At 53.0% G+C, this 23,230-nt stretch overlaps 11 protein-coding genes across 11 annotated transcripts; 5 read left to right on the top strand and 6 right to left on the bottom strand.

Moving 5' to 3' along the window:
- Positions 1-362: 362 nt before the first annotated feature.
- On the bottom strand, positions 363-1,609 carry PtrM4_059060 (Mating-C multi-domain protein; the record flags this gene model as incomplete). The annotated part of the gene is made up of 2 exons (XM_001932688.2): positions 363-1,346; positions 1,436-1,609. The coding sequence occupies 2 exons, from the start codon at positions 1,607-1,609 to the stop codon at positions 363-365; spliced, it is 1,158 nt and encodes a 385-aa protein (XP_001932723.1).
- A 1,007-nt stretch (positions 1,610-2,616) lies between these two features.
- Positions 2,617-4,086, bottom strand: PtrM4_059050 (Reticulon multi-domain protein; the record flags this gene model as incomplete). Its single annotated transcript, XM_066105432.1, has 6 exons — positions 2,617-3,027; positions 3,084-3,430; positions 3,488-3,604; positions 3,717-3,788; positions 3,830-3,842; positions 3,904-4,086. The coding sequence occupies 6 exons, from the start codon at positions 4,084-4,086 to the stop codon at positions 2,617-2,619; spliced, it is 1,143 nt and encodes a 380-aa protein (XP_065964059.1).
- Positions 4,087-5,209: 1,123 nt separating this feature from the next.
- PtrM4_059040 (uncharacterized protein) lies at positions 5,210-5,512 on the top strand (the record flags this gene model as incomplete). The annotated part of the gene is made up of 1 exon (XM_001932686.1): positions 5,210-5,512. The coding sequence occupies one exon, from the start codon at positions 5,210-5,212 to the stop codon at positions 5,510-5,512; it is 303 nt and encodes a 100-aa protein (XP_001932721.1).
- A 46-nt stretch (positions 5,513-5,558) lies between these two features.
- Positions 5,559-5,768, bottom strand: PtrM4_059030 (uncharacterized protein; the record flags this gene model as incomplete). The annotated part of the gene is made up of 1 exon (XM_066105431.1): positions 5,559-5,768. One exon carries the CDS (start codon positions 5,766-5,768, stop codon positions 5,559-5,561), a length of 210 nt encoding a protein of 69 aa, XP_065964058.1.
- A 682-nt stretch (positions 5,769-6,450) lies between these two features.
- Positions 6,451-8,210, top strand: PtrM4_059020 (uncharacterized protein; the record flags this gene model as incomplete). Its single annotated transcript, XM_001932685.1, has 2 exons — positions 6,451-6,797; positions 6,848-8,210. 2 exons carry the CDS (start codon positions 6,451-6,453, stop codon positions 8,208-8,210), a joined length of 1,710 nt encoding a protein of 569 aa, XP_001932720.1.
- Positions 8,211-8,802: 592 nt separating this feature from the next.
- PtrM4_059010 (uncharacterized protein) lies at positions 8,803-9,075 on the top strand (the record flags this gene model as incomplete). Its single annotated transcript, XM_001932684.2, has 1 exon — positions 8,803-9,075. One exon carries the CDS (start codon positions 8,803-8,805, stop codon positions 9,073-9,075), a length of 273 nt encoding a protein of 90 aa, XP_001932719.2.
- A 168-nt stretch (positions 9,076-9,243) lies between these two features.
- Positions 9,244-10,323, top strand: PtrM4_059000 (uncharacterized protein; the record flags this gene model as incomplete). Its single annotated transcript, XM_066105430.1, has 1 exon — positions 9,244-10,323. One exon carries the CDS (start codon positions 9,244-9,246, stop codon positions 10,321-10,323), a length of 1,080 nt encoding a protein of 359 aa, XP_065964057.1.
- A 504-nt stretch (positions 10,324-10,827) lies between these two features.
- PtrM4_058990 (Myosin-tail-1 multi-domain protein) lies at positions 10,828-17,604 on the bottom strand (the record flags this gene model as incomplete). The annotated part of the gene is made up of 5 exons (XM_066105429.1): positions 10,828-11,114; positions 11,211-11,838; positions 11,905-12,693; positions 12,742-17,261; positions 17,313-17,604. The coding sequence occupies 5 exons, from the start codon at positions 17,602-17,604 to the stop codon at positions 10,828-10,830; spliced, it is 6,516 nt and encodes a 2,171-aa protein (XP_065964056.1).
- A 451-nt stretch (positions 17,605-18,055) lies between these two features.
- On the top strand, positions 18,056-18,847 carry PtrM4_058980 (TFA2, Transcription initiation factor IIE, beta subunit; the record flags this gene model as incomplete). The annotated part of the gene is made up of 1 exon (XM_001932682.2): positions 18,056-18,847. The coding sequence occupies one exon, from the start codon at positions 18,056-18,058 to the stop codon at positions 18,845-18,847; it is 792 nt and encodes a 263-aa protein (XP_001932717.1).
- A 308-nt stretch (positions 18,848-19,155) lies between these two features.
- On the bottom strand, positions 19,156-21,006 carry PtrM4_058970 (carboxypeptidase s; the record flags this gene model as incomplete). The annotated part of the gene is made up of 2 exons (XM_066105428.1): positions 19,156-19,229; positions 19,536-21,006. The coding sequence occupies 2 exons, from the start codon at positions 21,004-21,006 to the stop codon at positions 19,156-19,158; spliced, it is 1,545 nt and encodes a 514-aa protein (XP_065964055.1).
- Positions 21,007-21,355: 349 nt separating this feature from the next.
- On the bottom strand, positions 21,356-22,871 carry PtrM4_058960 (NhaP, NhaP-type Na+-H+ and K+-H+ antiporter; the record flags this gene model as incomplete). Its single annotated transcript, XM_001932680.1, has 3 exons — positions 21,356-22,567; positions 22,613-22,666; positions 22,725-22,871. 3 exons carry the CDS (start codon positions 22,869-22,871, stop codon positions 21,356-21,358), a joined length of 1,413 nt encoding a protein of 470 aa, XP_001932715.1.
- Positions 22,872-23,230: the final 359 nt, after the last annotated feature.

Below are 23,230 nucleotides of genomic sequence, written 5' to 3'. Positions count from 1 at the left end.
CAGTGTGGGTAAGCAAGTATCTAATAGGCATGTTTGGCGACTACAGTGGCCTTGATACACTAGTACATACGTCAAGTATTTTATGACACTCAGGTGGATAAGCAAAGGTGCGCAAAGTCATGATGAACACAGGTACAGCTTAGTCACGTTCTTCTCTCGACATATCATGGTTGCCAGCACATGATTTCATTTTTCTGATTATGGGTATGTCTACGTGATGTCAACGAGTGAGTAAAAAAAGATACAATAAAAACTAATACAATATGCTCTTCTATCCATGCCGACGCCCAACGACCCAAGACTAACAACACTGGTATACAATCTCTAGCAACACAGAAAATCGACCGTCATAGCGACGGCGTCTAAGCGCCGTTCATCATGGCCTGATCTTCCTTGATCGACGCCATGAAGGCACCGACAGCAGGACCCATGATAGCAAACACCTCGAAGAGAACAACGTGCGCCAGAACGACGACAATGGCCATCATGATGAAAAAGGTCTTTGCGAAGAGCTTGATGAGACGGCGACGAGCCTCCCAGTTGAAGGACCTCCAGGCATCCAAGAAGCCAACGACGCCGGTACCGCCCATCATTTGGCTGACGACCTTGCCACCGAAAGTTCGGTCAAAAGGAATGATGGTGTCCTGGTCCTCTGGGAGGATGGAAGCTTCGATGCGGACGAGGGTCACCATGGCGGGGAGGCAGAGGAAGATGGTGCAGGTGACGGCGAAGATGGCGATGGCGGCGAAACGGACGATGAGACCCATCCATTGCGAGCACGTGGTGATGTTCTCGTTCTCCAAGTTGTGAAGGCCGAGGAGCATACCAACGCCAGCGGTAAGGTACAGACTAACGTATGGCATGACGGATGCGATGGCAGCGGGAACAGCGAGTGTCTTCCAGTGGGCCTTTGAGGGGATACGCTGCCACAAGCTCTGGGTGTTGGGCATGCCAACAACCTTGTGTGTCCATGCTGCGTGTACATTTGCGAGGACGGCACCAGTGAGACCGGCGCTGACGACAATCATGCCGGGCACTTGGGGGAGAGCACCGCCGAAGAAGGTGGCGACAAGGCTGGCGAGGATAGAGTACAAGGCATGGATGCGGAATCCACGGAAGCGTGCCCAGCGCCCAGCGTTGGCCACGAGGTGGCGGAGTGTGCCGCGGATAGTCGAGGTGATGGGCTTCTGGTGGACGAGGGTAATGGTAGGGCCAGTCTCAAGAAGACCCTCCTTCTCGCCGTCTTTGTCGGATGGTTCATACTCGGAAGGGGAGACGGTGATGGCGGCGACGGGGGACTCGACCATGCACAGAGTGGTGACGACTTGGTTGAGCATGTATGAGATCTAATACAGTCTTGTTAGCGCAAAGCTCATATTGATCATATTGATACAGCCTGAAGGAGGCGACAGGATAGGCAGCAAAGGGTACTTACAAGGCTCACAGCTACGCTGGCAACCAATATGGTCACATAGACCACAACGACACCCCAAGTCGGCACCTGGATCTTGTCTCCTGTGTCATTCTGAACAATTACAGCGCGCTTGACAAACGTCGCTGTATGCGGGTGCGACACGGCGCGGCGAGCGAGCTCGAAGGGCAAAGACATGGGTCGCGTGGATTATGTCAGACTACAAGTGATTTCTAATAAGTCGTAGATGGAAAAGGCGGGGTTTAGTTTGGTGGAAAGGAAGGGAAGAAGGTAGGAAAGAGAAACGGGAGAAGGCTGACAGTAGGAGGTGGGAGGCTTGGTGGTCTTGAAGGTTCCACTGTCACAGCCGGCCGCCTAACAAGGAGGAGGCGAAGCCGCCGGTTGATTGACGCAACTACGCCTGCCTAGCGCCTCGGCCAGGGTTGGCTTAGCTGCTGATCTATAATTGGTCTCGTCTCAACTTGGATGCCTAGAGGAGAAGGATACATGTGCTGGATAACTATGCGTGCAATTTCTTTCTATTCATGCCTGTAATGTATCTTGTGGTTTTCGAAATGATGTTGCGCAACATAGATACGGAACTACGCGCGTCCTCACTCATTTGTCCCCACTGCGGATACGTATCTGAGGTAATGTCAGCATCCCATGCGAGGCACAGCAATTCAGCAATACCTTGGCTGAAATCCAATACATTCATGGCTTTTGTTTCGAAACAGGGCGACGGGTATGGCACGTTCATGCGGCAGCATCACAAAGACGGCGTAGTGCATGATACACCAAATCAGGCAATTATAAAAGACAATATTCCATTACAAATCCCGTAACCCATCTGAAGGGAAACACAACTCCTAAGTTACCGTGATAGCCGGACCGAAACCCCGCCCATAACAGACAACGCTGTTTTGAAAAAGGTGGTGAATGCAGAGGGAACACATGAAGGCGCTAGAATAGAACAAGAAGACGCTTTTAAGGAAAAGTGGGAAACAAGCGTAGGGGGGATTTTCCAATTTCTGTCTCGGTGAAATTAGCCCTGGAACTGAGCCTAAGTCGTCATCCGTAGTCATGGTGAGGATGTGTACTTGTTAAAGTTTGGTCGCAGAATGTTCGAGTGCTTGAGAGTGCAGGAGCCGCCGAGGTCGGACTAAGCGGAAGGGCTCCGCATCAGCTTCGCCAGAGGGTGCAGTTTAGATGGCAGGCTGCGCGACTGGCACGGCCTCGTCCTCTTCCTCATCCGACGACTCAGCAGCAGCGGGTGCGTGGCTAGGGGCAGCAGGGAAGTCTGCCTTCTTGACTTCCGGTGACGTGGAACGACCACGGTACTGGTTGACAGTCTCTTGGGCCTTTGCCGTGGCTTGTTGCGTGTAGCCCTGCACTGTCTTCATGGCGTTTCCAGCATGCTGGTTGGCAAGACCCTTGACCTGCTGGGCCTGCTGGTTGGCAATGTTGTAACCCTTCTCCAACTGTGCGTCGATGACATCCTTGTTCTTGATGTAGATCAGGGGGCCGAGGAAGGTGATGACGGTCGAGATCAAGGCCAAGCCCCAGAGGGGAACAAACTTGATCAGGAAGTAGGACAGAAGGGAAGCAAAGAAGGCCTAAAAAGCAATATAGTCAGTCATCAGAACCTAGCCGGTTGGTAGAGCTGACTTACAGTAACGGTGACGTAGACGTTCTCAGCGAATACAATGCGCTGAGATTCAATCACGAAGAAGTTGACGAGCTGCTCAAAGTCGTCTGTCATACGCTCGAGCGAGGCCTTGGGAATGGTAAAGTACTGTCGCGGTCTGAACTGCGAGGTAAGGCCACGTCCGATGGTGGCCTGCCCGGCCACTTCCGCAGCGGCGGTAAGACCAAGGATCATGTACGAGGCCTTGAAGATGTACCGGATAAGGTTCAAGTATCGGGCGGCGAAGATGAAGACGACGGTACCGGCAAAGGCGATACCGGTGGCACGGGGGTTCTTCCAGCTCAACAGACGGTAGAACATGCTGTGGTAGTCTGTCGAATGTTAGCCATGTGCTATCTAGTACAGCAGAGTGCTCGTGGGGAGCTTACGCGTGAGGTTCTGGCCAGTGGCAGCCTTGTGGTCAGGGACTGTCTTTGAGTTTGCGAGATCGGCGAACTCATCGCGAGTCTTTGCGCCCTCTGCCATGACATTCTGGGCAACGGGTCCTATCAAGTTTAGCAATGCGTCGTGTGTAGGCCAAATTGGGCATCTATGTCGTGGCACCACCGTTAGCAGCTGTCCCGAGAGCACAGAGCAGGTTCCAACTACATACCTTACCGTTCATGACGGTGTTCTTGGCGTTCTGCACACTGGGGTGGTTACTTGCGGCGTTGATCGCGTGGGAAGCTGCTTTGTGGGTGTAAGTTCAGGGAATCGGGAGTTGTGCGGACGCAGATAAGACGACTGTGATGTATTGCGTTAGCTTGCGTCTCGGCTAGAACCGAATACGTGTGGTCCGACTCACCTTACTCTCTAGAATACCGTCCTTTGCCTTGATTGCACTGTTCTGCAAGTCGTTGGTGGAGTTGCCGTTTGAGTGTGAAGACATGTCGGCATCCATTTCGGACACGTTTGTTGAACCGTTTGTGTTGAGGTGGTCGAAATCGGTATCAGTGTTGGGCAGCTCAACTCGGGGAGCCTCTGACATGGCTTCTGTAAGTGCAGTTGAGCAGGTGCGATTGGATGGGCAGGTAGGGGCGAGCAAATACAGTGGGAAGGAGCAGGGGTATGTGGGAGATCGGGAGAGGGAAGGCGATGTCGTGGTTTTGTTCTGGTAGTGTCGTGTGCGCACCAGTTTGTTGGGTATTTACCCAAACGTCATTGCTCCACACTGGTCTGGCCATGATTTGTTTGCGCTGCACGACGACGCGCTTCTGCAGCATACAGGTTTCACTATGACTGAATCGTCATTGCCATGGACAAATAACCAGATGCCGCCCCATCACTGAGACAGAATTGCTGCCCACCGACGTGCTTGTTGCGTGGGTATGAATCGATGTACGGGCGGGTGTCAGACCCTAGCTCGGCGTGGTTTCACATGTGAAGATGGCAGCCGCCCCTCTCTCTCATGACGCCATAGCATGGCTAATACCATACCTCGCAATCGGCCGACAGCCTCAGGCATCACACCCACGACACCTGTGGCTTACGCACTCGTTTGTTTTATACGCTTTGTATCTGGATTGACTGTACTAAATCTACACTGACCATGTCAGGTCCCAATACCACTCCCCCTGCGCAGATCACCCTTTCGTCCGGTCTTCGGAGAGCATGTGGATGTGTATAGTAAGTAGTGCAGTTCTCACAAAGTGCACGGTGCTTGAGCCTGCTCCGGAGCACCCCGCATCCCCACTCCCACCGCCATCAAGGACGAGCTGAGGCAATTCTGGATAAAGACAGAAGCACTGGCTGAATGGCTGTTGGCTTTCCAAGCTTGTTTCATCATTTCCGAATTGCCATGGAGGACTGGGCGGCGGACTTGAGCCCGTCTTTGTTCACGGATGATATGCCATGTGACCAGCCCTGCTTGCACGCTTGTGAATGTGAAAGTCAAGTGAAGACGCCGACTATGAAAGTCTCGAATGCACACATTGGCTCGTGATGCACCATCGTGGATGCTGTACGGGAGGTCCTCGGTCCCTTTGCGCTATACATATATGCCTCAACCGGCGAAAGAGGCTCCCAACTCATCCGCGCGCGGGAGCATGAGTCGATAAGGTTGCAGACTGCAGGCGACAGACTGTAGGCTGTGCAGTCCTGTGCATTGTGCAATGTTCAAGTTGTCGTTTCCAATCTCCGCTGATAGTCGGTGGTGCTATCTTGGGCGTGGGAAGGAGCGCCCTCGCAAGGAGCAGGTGCGAAACAGAAAGGCGGGGGTCAAGGGTCTCACATGCTGCATGCAAGAAAGAGAGACGCACAGGACACTCAACCACGCGACAAGTGACCAGTTCACCGGTGGGGGTCATGGCCCTCCCGTCCTGGCCGCTGCGATGCTTTGCGAAGATGCGCAAAACTCGCTCGCTGGCCTAGACGCAGACCAGGACTGCAATGCTGCGCACTTGTCCTCCGACTAACTGCGCAAAGCGCCTAACCGGCCAGCCTTGAACCCGGCACTCGGGTCTAGTCGTGCACACGACCCAGTCGCGACCAGTCTTTGTTCAATGTTATTCGACCTGTGGCCTTGTCCGTTGGCGTGCCGGAGCTGCCAATACCACCCAAGCGGTCAGCGCCGGTGCCATCAATGAGGTCTGAGGGGCGTTTGACATGCCGCCTCCACGCCCGCATGCCCCAATCGTCCTCTGGTGTAGAGATGGAGGCAACAAGCCCCATTGTGGCCGGAGCGACGTTTGAATCAACACCGGCACGCCCTCGTGCGAGCAAGCAAACTGTGATTGTGACTGTAAAATCAATTGCAGCTATCAAGCTTCACAGCCTTGGCCATACATATACTTCAATCCACATTCAATGTTATGCATGTCGCCGCGCCGTCAAAGAAACGCCTATCAGTGAGTGCCAGGCGTCGGCTCCAAGGGCGCTGGGGTGTTGGCAGCGCGTGGCATCACCCAGTCCGCGCGCCTGTTGATGATCGAGGCGGCCTACAACGAATTTGTGGCGTACCTCCGAATCCTGGACAAGGGCTGCCGTTGCGATAACGACCCACTCACTTCGCACTGCCGCTTGGGTTATCACTCCTCCCAGCCCGTGACCGGCCTCTTTTCCTCTTCATCCTCACTTGACCGCCTTGTCACGTCGTCCCCGACACGACCGACAAACTTTACCTGCAGTTGCGGCCATAGTCATCGCGGATATCCACAAACGCCTCCCGGCTCTTCGGTTCGACAGCAACGTCACCCAACGAGCATATAGCGACATGGTCAAAGCGCCCAACTATCGGAACCTGGCTTTCGTCACCACAATCGCTACGCCCCCAAATTGTTGCTGAGCACGCCACTTCCAAACAGCTCCCCCCTCTACGGAGGCGAGAGTCTGTGAGGACTGCTCATACAGCAGCATGATAATACCGCGCCATCTATACAACACTGCTCCCCCAGACCGCCGGACTCGCCTCGCCAACAACCCGACTCTCCTGTACAGCTGGTGGTGCACTGTATTCTCCGCTGGCATTATAGCTGTCCGCCTGACGGGTCGCTACATGCGCAATGAACGCCTCTTCCGTGAAGACAAGATCATGGCCCTGAGCATTATTCCCCTCTTTGCTCGTATGGGTTTTGTTCATGTCGTTCTCATATACGGCACAAACAATGTCGACATTTCAGATTTGACTGACCCAATCGTCATCGAGCATCGCGAAATCGGCTCCCGTATGGTCCTGGGAGCGAGGATATTTTACGCAATGTTGTACGTAGCCTGGGCAGCTTCCTCTTTGAGCTTGACTAATGTACCACTAGCATCTGGATGGCCAAGTTTACCGTTTCCGAATTCTTGAAGCGCCTGACAGAACGCTTCTGGAAGAAAGGATACGAATGGGGACTACGCGGCATTCGCATCTTCCTTGCCGTCACCTTCGTCATGGTGATTATTTCGACGTTGGCAGAGTGTCGCCCCATCTCTCATTACTGGCAGGTCAAGCCGGATCCAGGACCGCAATGCCGACAAGGTTACGCACAACTGCTTACCATGGGTATCACCGACATTGTTACCGACATTTTCCTCATCGCTTTTCCGATCCCCATCATCGTGCGTTCGAGCATGCCTTTAAAGCGGAAGATCTCACTCACTGCCCTCTTCTCCCTATCCATTATCCTCATCATTGTCACAGGAGCTCGCATGCCTCTGGTCATTGGACGACAAGGTCTACAACAGTTCCGCACCGTCTTCGCCTCATCAGAGATCCTAGCTGCAGCTATCGTTGCCAACGCCATCATACTAGGATCGTTCCTGCGCGACCGCGGTGTCAAGAAACCAAAGTTCAAGGCACCATCCACCACAGACAGCATGGAACGCAGAGGTTCAGCACGCCGGTTTACCGACCAGACTTGCAGCAGCGACGAGGACCTCGCGCGCTCGCTGGGGTATCGCACCAAGCCGGAACTTGTTGAAACCCCTTCAAGTGTGCCAAGGCCAGCACCCGTTGCAGACCTTGACCTCCTTTCCTCAAGCAGACAACCGAACGCGTTCATCAACAACAACTGGAACTTTCCTGACGAAGAGTCGAGTACGCTGCAAGATCATGAACGCTCCAGCATAACCGGCGAAGACATTCGAGATCCGATGCCCAGCCCGCGCTGTGGGAGACGTGTATCGTGGTTCGATGTCGGGGGTCTGCTAGAGAATCAGACACTGTCCTCGTCGCCTACAGACTCAGTCATTGCGCATGACTTTGCGGCCCGACCGCGGCGAGGCTCCCGGGCCTCTACTACCATCATGTCAAATGGTCGCGCATTTCTTCCACAGGTACGGCGAAACTCTCGGCTTTCGCAACAGTCAGAAGACTATGAAATGTCCGTTCGACCGACCCACCAATTGCAAGATTTAGGTGGCCTGCTCTCCGAAGATCGCGAGCAAGAAGAAGCTCAATCTAATCCGTCTCCATGCTCGGGTTCTTTGGCCGGTCATTCCTTTCGCCATGACCGGACAGCGACTATACATCGCACCTCGACACGTTCAACACGAGCGAGCTACGATGTACCATCTCTGCAAGATCCTGGGGGCTTGCTATCCGGCCCCCCACCTACATCTATCCGACGCACCACTACACGTCAGAGCCGTGACATGCCATCCCTGCAGGATGCCGGCGGTCTTCTTAGTTGACGACATGTTCCTACTCTCTATTCTTATGCGTGATACCCCGGCCTTCGCGGCCCATTTGCATTTGCATGGCCTGCCTATTGCTTCTGCTATGTTATGTCCTTTTTACTACTTTTAGTTACTTTTCACGACATCTTCCAGCTCACTGGTCTACGATATAATGCAACACAATGACGGAATACCTAGATCTGCTATGGAGAATGAGCTGGCTATGTAAAGTTGGGCAGCGACACACACACATGTACAATATCACTATATCCGTGGTTGACGTCGTCATGGCGCACGTCAAGCCCACAAAATACAGATCCATAAATGAAATTAATATGCATCCTCGGCTCCTTCGCTCTGGGAATCCGGGACATTGTACCGTGCCATAAAAAGCACATGGATCCACGCCAAGTAATCTTACCGAACAGGTGGTTCGGCGTTAGACAGCGGCTTGTATAGCGTTCGCGTACCATTTACTTTGTCTTGGCTCATCAACGGCGCGGGAAGGAAGAAGCAACGGGGTCATAGCTCGCACTTACCAACAACATCCCCTGCTTCGGAATCGTTCGCCAACACCAACAACGCCACGAGTTGGACGCACTCCGCAATGAACGAGGATTCGCCTACGCTTGAAGAAATCATCGAACTAACCCGCCAAGAACTCACCACAGCACAGGCACCCGACCCAATTCGTGAATGCGGCCGCGCCGCACTGCTACTCCTTCCCAACGATCCCGATGTTTGCTTGAAGCTCGCATACCAAAAGCTACACGATGTACCATACAAGGATGTGAAGACGTGTTGGCGGAGACTGTACATAGATGCGAGCCTGTATCAAGTGCTGAAACTAGCCGAGCATGCATGTGAAAGGGACGAGTAAGTCTTGGAGGGCAGAACAAAAGCCCATTGAGAAAGCTTAGTGAGAAGTATTAGGGTCGATCAGGTTGTACGGCTGTTGGATATGGCCCTCATACTGACAGGAGCGCCTGGCCGGGAGGAGCTCGTGGAGTTGTGGTTTACAGCCCTGAAAGCAGCCTTGACTACTACAATGCAAGAAATCGACATCAATGACTCTGGAAGGCCGTTGAAGCGACAGAAGCTTTCTTCATCAAGTCAATCCTCGCGCATCCCAACCGGCTTCCCCATTGATTTTCCCGAACCTGCACCTACCCTTCAGTATCCCATCCAGCGAACGAAAGAGCTTAGTCTATCGGCCTTTCAGAAGATAGTTTCCAATACGGAAGGGCATACACCGCTGATTATTGAAGGTGCAATACAGCACTGGCCTGCGCTCGAAGAGCGACCGTGGAACAACCCAGGCTACTTGCTAGAGCAGACGCTAGGAGGCAGAAGGCTGATACCAGTCGAGGTTGGAAAGAGCTACACAGACGAAGGATGGGGCCAACGCATAATTACATTCCGTGAATTCATGGAGACGTATATGCTGGACGGGTTTGCCGAACCCGCAGAGCCTACAGAAGAAACCCACGCCACCTACAACAGCAACAGCGACACCGCGCCACCGACCCCAAAAGCACAAAAAACACCCACCGGCTATCTCGCCCAACATGACCTCTTCGCGCAAATCCCCTCTTTACGCGCAGACATCAGCACCCCCGACTACTGCTACTCGGAACCAGCGCACTCCCCCCACCTTACACACATCAAACCCGTCGCCAAACTCGACGAGCCGCTGCTAAACGCCTGGTTCGGCCCTGCAGGTACAATATCCCCGCTACATACAGACCCCTACCACAACATCCTCGCCCAGGTCGCAGGCTACAAGTACGTGCGTCTATATGCTCCACACGAAACGCGGAATTTGCACCCCAGAAGCGTAGGCGAGAGTGGTGTTGATATGAGCAATACGAGTCAAGTTGATTTGGATGAGGCTATGGCGGTGTATCCTGATATCTCGTGTTGGGAGAGTAAGAGGAGTGATGACGGGCGGGAAGAGGTCTTGGATGAAGCAAGGAGTGTGTTTGAAGAGCAGTTTCCTGGCTTCAAAGATGCAGAGTATGTAGATGCGATACTTGGCCCCGGGGAGTGCTTGTATCTCCCAGTAGGTTGGTGGCATTATATTCGTAGTTTGACGCCGAGTTTTAGCGTGAGTTTTTGGTTCAACTAGATAGTCATATATTGACAAGTTTGTGTTGGTTCAAGATTGAGTATTCACATCTACATCAATATTATGAATTCACATGTGCAACACAGTCAGCAAGTCTAAACATATTCAAACAAAACTCCCATCGGAAAATACATTATACACCCATTTATATAATACAAACGCGTGCCATGATCACTTGTCCTATCCTATCCTGTCCTATGTTGTCTCCTTCATGGCCCCAGCGAAGGGCGTGTGTCCTAAATCTCACGAACGACCTATGTTCACCGACGACAAAAAAATGACCAAATAACCCATACATGAATGAAAACATAAGAAAAGAAAAATGAAGGTAAGTAAAAGTAGTTGTTGTTGTTCGCATATTGATCATCCCCATTAAATCCATGCATGCACACGTACGTACCACCCATCCTTATTCCCAACCCCATGGTTCGCCCAGTGCATTCCTTGTATCTCATCTCGTCTCATTTTATGGCCACCACGCTCACTCGCTCGCACGCTCGACTACTATTCGGCACCACCAGCTTGTGCGTTACCGCCACCACCACGTCCACCACGGGCCCGCTTGCCACCTCTGGTAGCAGCGCCATCGCCCTCGTCCTCTGCACTACGCTTCTGGCCGCGACCACCCTGTTGCTGAGCACCACCCTGTCCAGGCACAGGAACGAAGCCAGGAGCATTCACGTTGAGGCTATTCCTAGGCGAATTGTTATTTTGGTTTTGCTGGCCGCCGCGACCTCCGCGACCACCGGCTCCACGACCACCTCCACGACCGATTTGCGAAGCAGCTTGGCCTTGGTTTTGGTTCTGGGGTTGCTGAGCCTGTGGTTGTTGTGCCTGCTGTTGCTGTTGCGGTTGAGGCTGGTTTTGCTGGCCTCGTCCACGACCACCGGGCATAGGGATGTTGCTTCCTCCGCGGGGAATGTTGGATTGCAGGGCACCTCGGGCGGGCTGTGGTAGGTCATTACCGCGACCGTATTGCTGCGGCTGTTGCTGACCTTGTGGTAGCTGCTGGCCTGGCATTTGGCCTGGGTAGGTGAAACCTGGCTGTGGTAGTCCCCGGCCCATCTGGTTATTGCCTTGGGGGTATGGGTTCGTAGGTATGCCATGGCCAGCAGATTGACTGAACTGGTTCATTTGGTTAAAAGGCATAGGCTGGGCTACCTGACCGGCGGGCATGTTGTTCGCATCGTTCGCTTGGGGGGTGTTGACAGCTATAGGTGTTGATTGTTGTTGCTGTGAGACTGTGGGCTGTGCACCAGGCTGAGATGGTGTTGATGTGTTCGTCTGGCTTTGACCTCCAGATTGTACCGCATCTTGTTTTGCGGGTGTGGCAGGTGTAGCAGGTGTGGCAGGTTGTGCGACGGCCTTGACTTCAGGCTTCTGAGTCATTGCAATCGCATACACCTTCGCAACCTCCTCTGTGGGCGTCTCTTTAGAAGCCTTCTCGACGTAGGCGAATCGGGCTCGGACAAGCGCAAGCTGCGAGTCTTTGACCTTGGACTTCATTTCAAACGTCTTGGTCAGGTTCACTTCCTTCTCTTTCACCTTTTGCTTCACTTTTTCCTCCCACGCGGCCGTAACTTCTGGGTCCTCGGCTGGTTTCACCTGTTCTGGCTCTTGCTTGACAGCAGTTATGCTATCAATGGCCTTCTGAGTGTTGAGCTGTTCGACCTCTTGACGAAGCTTGGTAATGAGCTCGTCCCTTCCGACACAAGCTTTCTTAACGTTGATGCCTATTTGCGTCTTGACCACATCAGCAGCGGCTGCGTTGGCCCTCAACCACAGTGCGAACTGATTGCTTGTGACGGTAGGCCGCGGTAGGTCGTCCGTCGGTATTACGCCATCGGATACAGGGGGGGCAGGTGCGTCGGATGTCTGCTTTTCTTGTTGTAGACGTTCGACCTCAGCTTGATGCGTCTCCTGTAGAGTAGCAATCTGTGACTCATAGTCCTTCTTGAGCTCAGCAATTCTCTTGTTTGCCTTGACTTTAAGGTCTTCGGATTTAACCTCCCTCTTAGCGACCAAGTCTTGACGAGTGTTCAGGTCCGCTTCACGGATGTTCAGGGACGCCTCGAGTGCCTTCAGCTCAGTCTCTCGTTGATCGAGTGAGGCTTTGATAGCCGCAACCGCTTCATTGCTTTGTGAGGTTTCCGGTTCTGTCGTGCGCTCGGCAGACTTTGCAGCGTTAAGCTGAGCCCGCAGATCGTCGACCTCTTTGGCTTTGCTAGCAAGCTCGTTCTTGAGCTTCTCTACCTCTGCCTGTATGGTGGAGTCAACAGCAGGAGCCGGGTTGACTGCAGGTTGTTGATCCTGAGCCTGGGGTTGTAAGAGTTGTTGTTGAAGCTCAGTGATAGTGGTGTCCTTCTCAGCCTGCAAAAATGAGTGATGGGCATGTTGCGAAGGGTGCGGGTGACTTACTGTTTCCTTTTGCAGACTCTGTAGACCATTCTTTTGTGCCGAAAGCTGGGCCTGCAGAGTGGTGAGTTGAGCGACTGCCTCAGACCGCTGTTGCTCTGCCTCTGCAGCCTTCCGTTGGGCTTCTGCCAGCTGCTTCTCCAACTCCGCAAGTCGCTGAGTAATAGCCTCATTGCCGCCCTCATTGATCTGACCTTCTTCACCTCCCTCTGCATCTTTCACAGATTGCGCTGATGTGGCTGCCTTGGCCAAGGCTTCATCACGAGCAGTGTTTGCGGACTTGAGATCTCGCTGGGCTGCCGCAAGTTGAGTGCGAGTCTGTTCCAACTCTTTCTGCAGTTTCGCCACCTGCTCTTGTGAGACCGCAGCGTCCGCGTGTGCCGTCTGTGAAGTTGCGAGCTCCGTTTGAACGGCATCAAGTTTCTTTTGCAATTCTGCCATCTCTGCTTTCTTCTCATTCATCTTTTCGGCGTGTCTTCTATTGAACTTGTCTCTCGCAATCTTCGTCTCGGCCTCCTTCGCAGCCTGTATCTCTTCAGCCTTCGTTGCCATTGCTTTCTCCAGCTTTTCGGTAGCATCTTTGAGTTGTTCATTGAGACTGTTGACTTGCTCCAGAGCCTGATCTCGCTCGCTCTTGTACTCTTCAATCTGCTTCTTCAGATCTTCAAGTTCCTTGGGGTCGATGCGGTCGTAACGCTGGAGTACATCCTGGTGACGCTTCTGCCAACGGTCGCGGTCCTCTTCGACAGCCTTGAGATGACCACTGTTGAGCTCAAGCTCGCCCTCGAGCTCGGTAACACGGACCTGTAAAGGTTCAAGTTCGCTCTGCAGATCCTCCAGTGCCTTGGCCTTTTCAGCGAACGAAGCCTGGAGACGCAGGTTTTCGCTTCGCAAAGTTGCATTGCTCTCCCGGTAGACGTTGAGCTCCTCGAGGTTCTTGTTGAGATGAGCAAGGCTTGAACCATTCTGTGACCCGGAATTCTTTGCTTGTTCTTCTAGCAACTTTTCACGCGTTTGGTCCAGTTGACCTTGGGCATGCGCCAACTGCTGCTCCAGACGCTTGGATTCTTGTACCTTGAGGTTCAGCTGGACTTCCAGAATCTCCTTTTCGCGGCGGAGATACGACTCAATATCCTGAAGATTACTTGAACCTGCTTCAGCAGTGCCTGCATCACCTGCCGCTGCTGACGCGCCACGGTCGTTCTTCAAGCTGTTGATTTGCTCTTTGTACTCGTCGAATTGCTTGAGCAAGGTCTGGTTGTACTGCTTCAGATCATCATGGCGACGCTTGGCTTCTGCTAGCTGCTCCTCATAGCGGCCTTCGGTTGACTTCCAATGCTCTTGGCTCTGTTCCAGCGTAGTGCGGGCAGCTTCGGCTTGTGTCTTGAATTCCGTGATCTGGGTCTGGAGTTCGTTGTACTGGTCCCGTACTTCTCGGAGCTTCTGCATACTCTCGGCGTGCTTTTGAAACTCATGCTCGTAGTCCTTCTGGGCGCGCTCAGCAATGTCGGCTTGCGTCTTGACATACTGGGTTTGGTTCTCGGCCTCGGCCTTGTAGTCAGCCACGTCGTTTTGAAGGCGAACAATCTCTGCCTCCAAAGTCTCTTTCTCTTGCTTGAGTACCAAGGTCTCTTGCTCATGCTGTCCTCGCAACTCGGTAAGCTCGGTGCTACTGGTAGCAAGTTCAGAAGATATGTCGTTGACACGTTGCTGGAGGTCGTTGATAGTAGCATCCTTCTCTTGCTCTGCTAAACTGAGCTGCTCTTGCAGGCGTTCGTGGGCCTCGACAAAGGTCTGTAACCGGTTCTCAGCCTCCTGGGCGATATCCTGGAAGCCTGCAATCTGAGCAGTGACAGCCTCGAGGTCCTCCTCCTTACGCTCAAGCTTGCGCTTAAGCTCCGAAACCTGTGCAATGAGCTCTTCTTCACGGCTGGCCGAATCTGCTTCCTCGGTCGATTCGGGGCGTGGTTGAAGAGCTGCTACACGCTCCTCGGCGGTCTGAAGTTGATTCTGCAGATCTTTGATGCGTTGTTCAAGCTGTTGACGGGTTGAGTCGGCAGTAGCAGCCTTTACTTCCGCACTGTTTCGCGCTGTGATGAGGTCGTCTATCCTTCGTTGCGCTTCCATACGCTCATAGTCCCGCTGTTGGGTTGCCCTCTTGTGTTCAGCGGCCTCATCTTCCAGTCTGCGTTCGGCAGACTGCAGGTCCATACGAAGCTTGTCAACACTGTTCTGTAGTTCTCGCCTACTCTCTGCAGTGGCTAGTTCGGCTTCGTTGCGTAGGCTCTGGATGGAGGACACCATGCTGCTCAGTCGATCTCGCTCCGTCATCAACTCTTGGTTGCGCTCCTTGAGACGTACCTCAATCGTTGCAGACATCTGTTGAGATGCTCTAAGCTGTACCATCTCGCCCTGCAAGCTCTGAAGGCGGGCCTCAGCTTCAGCCGCATTCTGAGTGGCCTTGACAAGGTTGTCGTCCTGCTGGGCCATGGTGGCTTGGACCTTGTTGTAGCGCTCTTGGAGAGAGTCCTTTTCGGACTGGAGCAGCTTGATGCTGCCCTCGAGGCGAGCATACCTATCTTGCTCTCGTCGCAGTTGCGACTCGCAACGGAGCTTGTCACTCTGAAGCTGAGTATTGTCCTTGGTAAGACCGTCGACTTGAGACTTCAGGGTAGCTCGATCGGTAGCACTCTCCTCCTTGAGTAGGTCGATGTGCGATTGGAGATCCTTGATAAGCTTGCTGTACTCTGGAATCTCACGGGACGCGTTTCCGTTTTCGAGCTGCAGGGGAGCGCCAGTGGCCGGTACTGACTGTGCAAAGGCAGATGTCGACTGAGCGTGCGATGGCATTTGGTTACGACCGCCGACGATGCGACTGTACATGTCGCGTTCCGTCTTCAGGGTTTGTGAGCGAACCAGGAGTGACTGAATTTCCTCATCCTTCTCGGCAACCACAGAGCGGAGATGACCAAGCTCCTCGATGTCCTTTTGATACTGCTCCGACTTCATACGAGACTCTTGCTTCTCCTGTTCATCACCGACTTGTCGGATTGTACGGAGAAGTTCAGAGTTTTGTTGCTGAAGCGTCTTGATGTCATTGTAGAGAGTAAGATACTGCGTGATCATGTTCTGTGTAGGCGAATCAGTTGGCAGGAACTCGTCGGCAACTTCGTTCTTCTCCACGGCTGTGATGAGGAACCGTTGCTGGTCTTCCGGCAGAGAGCCGAGACCGTTCTTCTCTGCTTCAATTCGCCACATTAGTGAACGCAACTGAATGGTCAGGTCCCCGAGCTGGCGTTGTAGCAGGTTATTCTCGCTCTGCATGCCTTCCAAATCACCCAGAGCCTTACGTGAATCCTTTTGAGCTGCCTCACGTTCAGAGATGGCATCATCAAGCAGACTGGAGATCTCGTTGTTTTGTTCGATGAGGGCGTCATTCTGGCGACGAATCTCTTCAAACTCGGGTTGGCGGCTTTCTAGCTCCTGGAGCATTTCGTTGAGTACTGCGTTCTGCTCTTCGTGTTTCTCCCGGACTCTACGGAGCTCCTTCTTGAGGTCGTTGTTTTCGATTAGCAACTGGGTCTTGGATGCATCAGCCTTGAGCTGCGAGCCACCAGGAGAGAAGACGGCAGGTGAACCTGCCCTGCCTGGGGTACTAAAGCCACCGTTCATGCCGTGTCGTGGTGTTCCGGGGACGCGTACGGAACTGCGAAGGTCAGAGTTGTCGCTCTTGAGGGACTCTACCAGTGTCTCGAGCTCAACGGTGCGGGCTTCAGCCTCTGCGGCCTTGGTACGCTCCATCTCATACTCGGCTTGGAGCTGTCCGATCTCGTTGGCAGCGTCTTCTTGTACCCGCTCAGTGTCGGCCTGCAATTGCTCCAGGCGCTTCTTGGTCATCTCGTGATTCTGCTGGTGCAGCGTGGCAAGTCGTCGTGCACTGTCAAGCTCCAGATGGAACTTGGTCTCTGATTGCGACACCTCATTCTCCAGCTCTTCAATGCGCAGACGATCCTCCTCGGCCTTGCTCTTGAGCTCCTCGATGTGTTGTCGTAGCAGCGTCTCGGAGCGGCGCAGAGTGTCGATGGTCTCGGCGGCATCGGCATTCTCACGCTGCAGCTGGGCAATCTGGGCGTTCTTTTCCTTTCGGTACTTGCTGTGGTCGTCGGCGCGGGTCTTGAGCTCGGTCGTGTACCAGTCGTTATTGTTGCGCAGCTGCTCAATCTCCTGCTGCAGATTGGCCTCACGGAACTTGACGTTGGTGGCAGCGCTCTCCAGCGACTGGGTCTTCTCTTCAAGGGCAGACACTTGCTTGCGCAGCTCAACTGACTTTTGGTGTTGCTCCGAGAGCTCCTTGGCTAGACGGTCGTGGGCAGCCGTCTTTGCCTCGTGCATGGCAATGGCATCGCGGTTATGGGACTCGAGAGTCTTGATGCGCGACTCAAGTGCCTGCGTCTCAGACGTTGAGCTGGTGGCCGTAGCCTGTAGCTTCTGCAGTGCTGTCTGTGCCTCCTGCCTGGCATTTTCTGGGATCCAGTTAGCATCTACACAGCAAGTCGGCTCATCTTGTCCCTTACCTTCCTGAATTAACTTCTTCTTTAGCTCTTCAGCCTCCTTCTGCGCCTTCTCTGCCGTGGCCTTTAAGCTTCGCGCGCGCTGCTCGCCGCCCTGCACAGCAGCCTCAAGCTCGACATCGGCGCGAATCTTCTCCGACTGCAGGTCATCGTATGCGCGGGCCTTGGCCTCAATCTGGGTGAGCAGTGACTGGACTAGCTCGACGGTGGGTTCGGATAGTAATGAACGAAGAGTCGTCTCTGGGACGGCATAGGACGCGGCCAGGTAGCCAACGTCGACTGCTGTCGCCGCCATAGTGGTGTAGTTGGTTTATCGCAAGTCCTCGCGCATTATCGAATGGTTGAATGTTATTACTCGACAAGGAAAGAAGACAAAGAAGGGTCGCGGCGGGGTGTGACGCGAACAATGAAATGCCCTTCTTCTCAATCACCAGTCGCGCCTGCAGTTGTTTGACGAGCAGGGGCCAGCCGCTAGACCTGCATGCGTTCATAGCGCCCGTCTACCACGGAACCGCCTTTCTTTCCGCGCCAACCTAAGCCTTTACCAGCTGCTTTGACTGCCTTGCCTTCACCTTCACCTCACCCATCTTCCGCCGCAGACTCCCCACGCTCACTACCAGCCCGCCCGTTTCCTCCCTATTCGCTGTGCGACTCTTTAGCTAGAAGCTGCACAACACACAAATATCCACACGCGCAATACAACCAAAGCCATCACCTGTTCTACCCATATCTCCATAACAGCAACCATGTCCTTTCTCAAAGCAAACTCCGCCACTGGCATGAACGCACCCTCGCCGACGCCTTCGACTTCTTCAGCCAGCGGTGCAAAGCGCAAGCGTCCAGCAGATGGAGTCCCTGTTGTCTACTCGCAGCCGCAAGACACAGGCACGGGTGAGCACGTCTTCACCCGTCTCACCTATGTCAACGACTTCCTGCGCGAGCGCAAGGAGAAATGGCACACATTCGACGACATAATGGAGTACCTCAACATCCCACCTGGCCACATCCAGCGCGAGCAGCTGCGCGCCCTCATGCGCGCCGACAACCAAGGCAACCGCATCTCATGGGACTCGCACAACGAAAAGTACCGCTACAAGCCCAAGCTCGACATCCGCAACCCCGCACAGCTCAAGGGCCATCTCCAGACGCAAAAGTCGGCCATGGGCCTGCAGATCAAGGACCTCAAGGACGGCTGGTCCACCGTGGCCGACGACATCACAAAGATGGAGGAGAAGAACGAGGTGCTGGTGCGACGCGCCAAGGATGGTGTGCCAAAGACTGTCTGGGGCAATGACCCCTCGCTCATGCTGCCCATGGACCCGGCTTTTGCAAAGACGTGGCATTCGGTCCATGTGCCTGAAGACTCGGAGGAACTGCGCAAGATGCTGCTAGCCAACAAGTTGACGGCTGCTACCCAGGCAAAGGTCATTGTTGCTGCTCCCTCGGGCAAGAAGAAGAAGGGCCCTCGTCGTGGTGGCAAGCAGACAAACACGCATATGATTGGTATCTTGAAGGATTTCTCGGGTATGAGGAAGTGAAGTTTGGTCTTTTTTGTTTGCATAGCGTCGGTGTTATGGGATTTCTGCTCTTTTATAACAGACTGGGAGAATTATGCATGGTGAATGGGCTCGGTCAGAATGCTACAAAATTTGTACAACAGTATGGAAGAAGAAGTGTTTTCAAACATGATTAATAGAGCAATGAGCAAATAGCCCTTTTTAAACTCGGAATTTGGCTATATCTTACTACAATAAGCTATTTCATTCGACCCTTCTCTTGCATCATATCTCATCTCCTCCCCAACCTCCATGCACCCCACATCCGTCCCCCATGCACCCAAACCCCCTCAAAACACCCCTTCATCAACATTCCTAACCCACCCCCACATCCACCTCACAGTATCCAAATGCGCCCTCACCCCTACCCTCTCATCAACCGTATGAATATTCCCCAAACCAACCTGTTCCCTATCCCAGCCCGGCCCGTACCTAAAGATATTCTCGCTCAAATCCCAATAGTACCGCGTATCCGTGTTTCCCGTCATAATGCCCGGGCTAACGAGGAGGTCATTGCCGTAGAGGGCGCGTGTAGTGCCGGAGAGGATGGCGTAGGGTGTTGTTTTGTTAGAGTCAGAGGAGTTGGAGGAGGAGGAGGAGAGGGGGAGGAGGGAAGTAGGTGTAACAGGAGCAGGTTCAAGCATAGTAGGGCCGTGGGATAACGTTATACTTGAAGGCGATTCCTCCTCCCCGTTAAACGCATGGAGCGTGAGATTATATTTTTGTGCAACTTGTGCAGCAAGAGCGGTGATATGTGTCTTGACAACATCAGAGCTCGAGCCAACGTTTATACGGTGATTCACCGTCATCAGCGTGCGTTCGGGAAGTGCGTTTGTTTTCACGCCGCCGTGGATGATGTCGACGGCCACGGAGGTTGTGAAGAGGTATTTCACCGCGGGACCAGCTTTTGCTGCTTCGAGCGCGAGGGCGTCTTTTTTACTACACGCCTTGTGGTGTGAAGAACGATTATGCAGGAGTTTGGCCAAGGGGCGCGGGAAATCCGGGGCGTGCGAGGCGCCGCATTGGAGGAGGCCTAAGTATGGGTTTGAGTCGTCGAGGTAAGGGTCGTAGGCGTTTGCTTCGATGAGCGTGATGAGTTCGCTGGCGACCCCGATGCCATTGTGGGCTGGGGGGATACTACTATGGCCGCCGGGCATGCGTACAACGATGTCCACATCGATGTAGCCTTTTTCTGCAACTCCTGGTATGGCGAAGTTTGCGCCCCAGGTCTCGATGTTGACGGCGCCTTCGTCTACAATGGCGGCGATGGAGTTGTGGCCGAGCTTCTTCAATAGGTAGTTCGCGAGATGTTGTGCGCCTTCTCTCCCGGAGATCTCTTCGTCGAATCCAAATGATAGGATCAGAGTGCGTTTGGGTGTGAAATCCGCAGCGATGAGCGCCTCGACAGCGTTCAAGATAGCCATTAGTTGATTCTTGCAATCGCTTGCGCCTCTCCCCCACACAAACTTCCCGTCATAATGGCCCGAAAAGGGCGGATACGACCATTGTTTAATAGTCGAATCAGGCACAGGCACAACATCCTGATGAGCCATGAGCAAATTCGGCTTCAAACTGGGATCAGAACCAGCCCATGTATACAACAAGCCATGGGTATTAACTTTTTCAAGTTGCAGCGTAGCATGCACCAGTGGGTAAGTCTTGCTGAGATAGTCTGCAAACGAGTAGAAGATGTCCCAGCGTGGATCCTCGCCAATTGTTCCCATGTCATCGTAGCTTTGCGTGGGTATCTTGACGGCGCCTGATAAGCGTTCAATGGCTACATCACGGAACGCGTCAGATGTCAGGTATGCTTCCATCTCTTCCATCCCCTTTGTCGTTCGAGCGGGAAATAAAGGTTCTACTTGAGAACATTGCTCTTTCGTCTCAACGCTGTTGAATCCAGTGGAGAGTGACCATCGTGACGATGATGTAGGTGCGATGATGTAATGCCTCAAGAAACCCAAGATTGCAAAACAAAACAGGCCACTTGTAATGAACTGACGCTTGTATGGATGCTTTGGTGGCTCAGGTAACTGCTTGGTTTGCTTCTCCAAAGTATTGCTCGCCATCTTGAGGGTTGAGGTTGAAGGTGGGAGTGTTGCTGATCGAATGGACTTTGGCCGGGCATAAGATGTGGTCATGATAGAACTAAGCTATATTAGGAAGGTATGCATTACTAGAGCCACTTTTTCGAAGCAACGAAACGCGTACGTCTGCTTGATAACATCGGAAAAGTGGTGGACTCGGATAAGTAAGAGAGGTTGGAAATGTAAGTTTAACCTGCACGACTGGCGTTGTTTAATAGTTAAGTAGATGATAAGATTAAATCACGAAGTAGGAGGAAAAAGAACGCATGATGCAAGAAGATGAGACATCCATACACACAATTTTTTTATAACAAAATAAATATGATCCGTAAACTAGACTTGCCCACCGTAGACGAGCAATTACCACTCCATGACTCCGAAATATGCTTTATCCAATACTGCCCTACTCATCATTTTCCTCATCATCGCTGCCGTCATGAACCATACCGTGCAACCCCTCTCTTTCTCCACCGATCAACGGAGCCCTCTCGCCTTCCTTGCGTGCGAAATGACCTCCGATACTGAGAGCAAGTGTACTGAAACCATGTACCATTGTACTTCCAAGCACAATGAAGCAGACCATAGGCCAAATCATGGTCACCGTCCTTTGTCTGTCCATGGGCAAGTCTTCAGGCGGACTTGGCAGAGGCAAAGAAGTACCCGTCTCGAGCTGCGCGCGAGCTTCGATGGCTAGGAAGATTGCACCAACACCTATTGGGCCGAAATGACCGACAAAGAGTGCCTCGGTCGTTGTCTTTACCAATGGCAGCATCTTCATCTTGTAAAGCGAAAATACAATTGGGATGCGGCGGAAGACCAGGATAAGTGCCAGCAAGGCGAAGAGGCGGGGAATTGTAATGCCATCTAGCGCGCCGAAGCTCTGCCAAGGAATCATCGCACCGAAGAAGACGAAGAAAGCCGAATTGATCAACAAATCAATGATAACCGGTAGAGAAGTCTCAGCCATAGGCGACGCTTGGTTGTGGGAGAAACCACGACCGGCGAAGAAGGCCACCAGGAAATCATCGACACCAAGTACTGATGCCAGACCAATGGAGAAGACAGCCAGCAGTAAGTAAAAAGCCAGGTAAGAGGCGCGGCCCATCCACTCGCGTCCGTGTGAGAACCTGTACAATGCGTTGAAGACGCGACCCAGGGCAATACCGAGAAGAACACCCACGACGCATTGGTAGAGTATAGTGATGAGGAACCACTTCTTAAACACACCAAAAGCAGTACTTTTCAGTAGAAGACTTAGGCCAATGTAGAGGAATGGGAATGATACACCGTCGTTACACCCGCTCTCTGCGCTCAAAAGGTCCCTGATCCGCCTCGGTACCCTGGTGCTGAACTGACTGTTAGAAAGTACCGAAGCTGCGAGGACGGGATCTGTAGGCGTAAGGCATGCAGCTATGGTCATGGCAGTCTGGAAGTCCGTCTGGAACAAGAGCATGATGAACATGGCACAAATAAGCCATCCAAACGTCATCACGGGGCCAAGCAGAACAAGCAGAGCGCGCCATCTCTTTTGCAAGTAGCCATTGGGAAGTTCCAAGCCGACAGCGAAACATTGGATTCCCACAATGAGACGCGTGGTTTCTTGTATTATGTCATCCTGTTGTATGTTAGCATAGTTTTGTTAACATGCAAGGGTACTCACAGAGAAGCCCCAGTCATAGGGTCTGAGAATGTTTAGTGCGCGTGGGCCGATGATCTATATCGAATATCAGTCAGGATGTGTTTCTAGTTCATACCAAACACCAGGTACTTACAATGCCAAACAAGGTGGCCAGCGGTGGTTCCGAAAGATGTAGCCGGTTCCGTATCATCAGCGAGAAGAGCGCGTACAAGATCAGGAAGAACGACAGGAATACATAGGTTACATGCGGGCCCGTAGGCTCGAGCTGTGACCAGACCATGATGTTTCCTTTGATTGCTGTAAAAGAGCGCGTCTGCTGAAACTTTGAGGTTGGGAAGACTCTGCGAAGCTTGGATGCTTGGGTAGACGCTCCAACCAGTGACGTCACCTGGGACAATGGCAGATGCAAAGACGAAAAGCGACTGGCACGCTGTGAGACAGAAACTATTTGTTTGAAGGGCAGTTCAGGCGACGAACATGGTGTTGATTTGCGGGGTGCAGCAAGAGAACAAGGAAAAAAGGCGCGATGGATGCAATGCATAGGTAGGAGTCCATGTGCATGGATAATCCGGCATGGCGATGACGAGGTTCGCCCAAAGAAGCATTGCGGATTGCACAGATCGCGCCTAGACGGCACTA

Source organism: Pyrenophora tritici-repentis, chromosome 2 (assembly GCF_003171515.1).
Source record: "Pyrenophora tritici-repentis strain M4 chromosome 2, whole genome shotgun sequence".
Classification (NCBI taxonomy): Eukaryota; Fungi; Ascomycota; class Dothideomycetes; order Pleosporales; family Pleosporaceae; genus Pyrenophora; species Pyrenophora tritici-repentis.
This window is presented reverse-complemented; position numbering and strand designations above follow the sequence as displayed.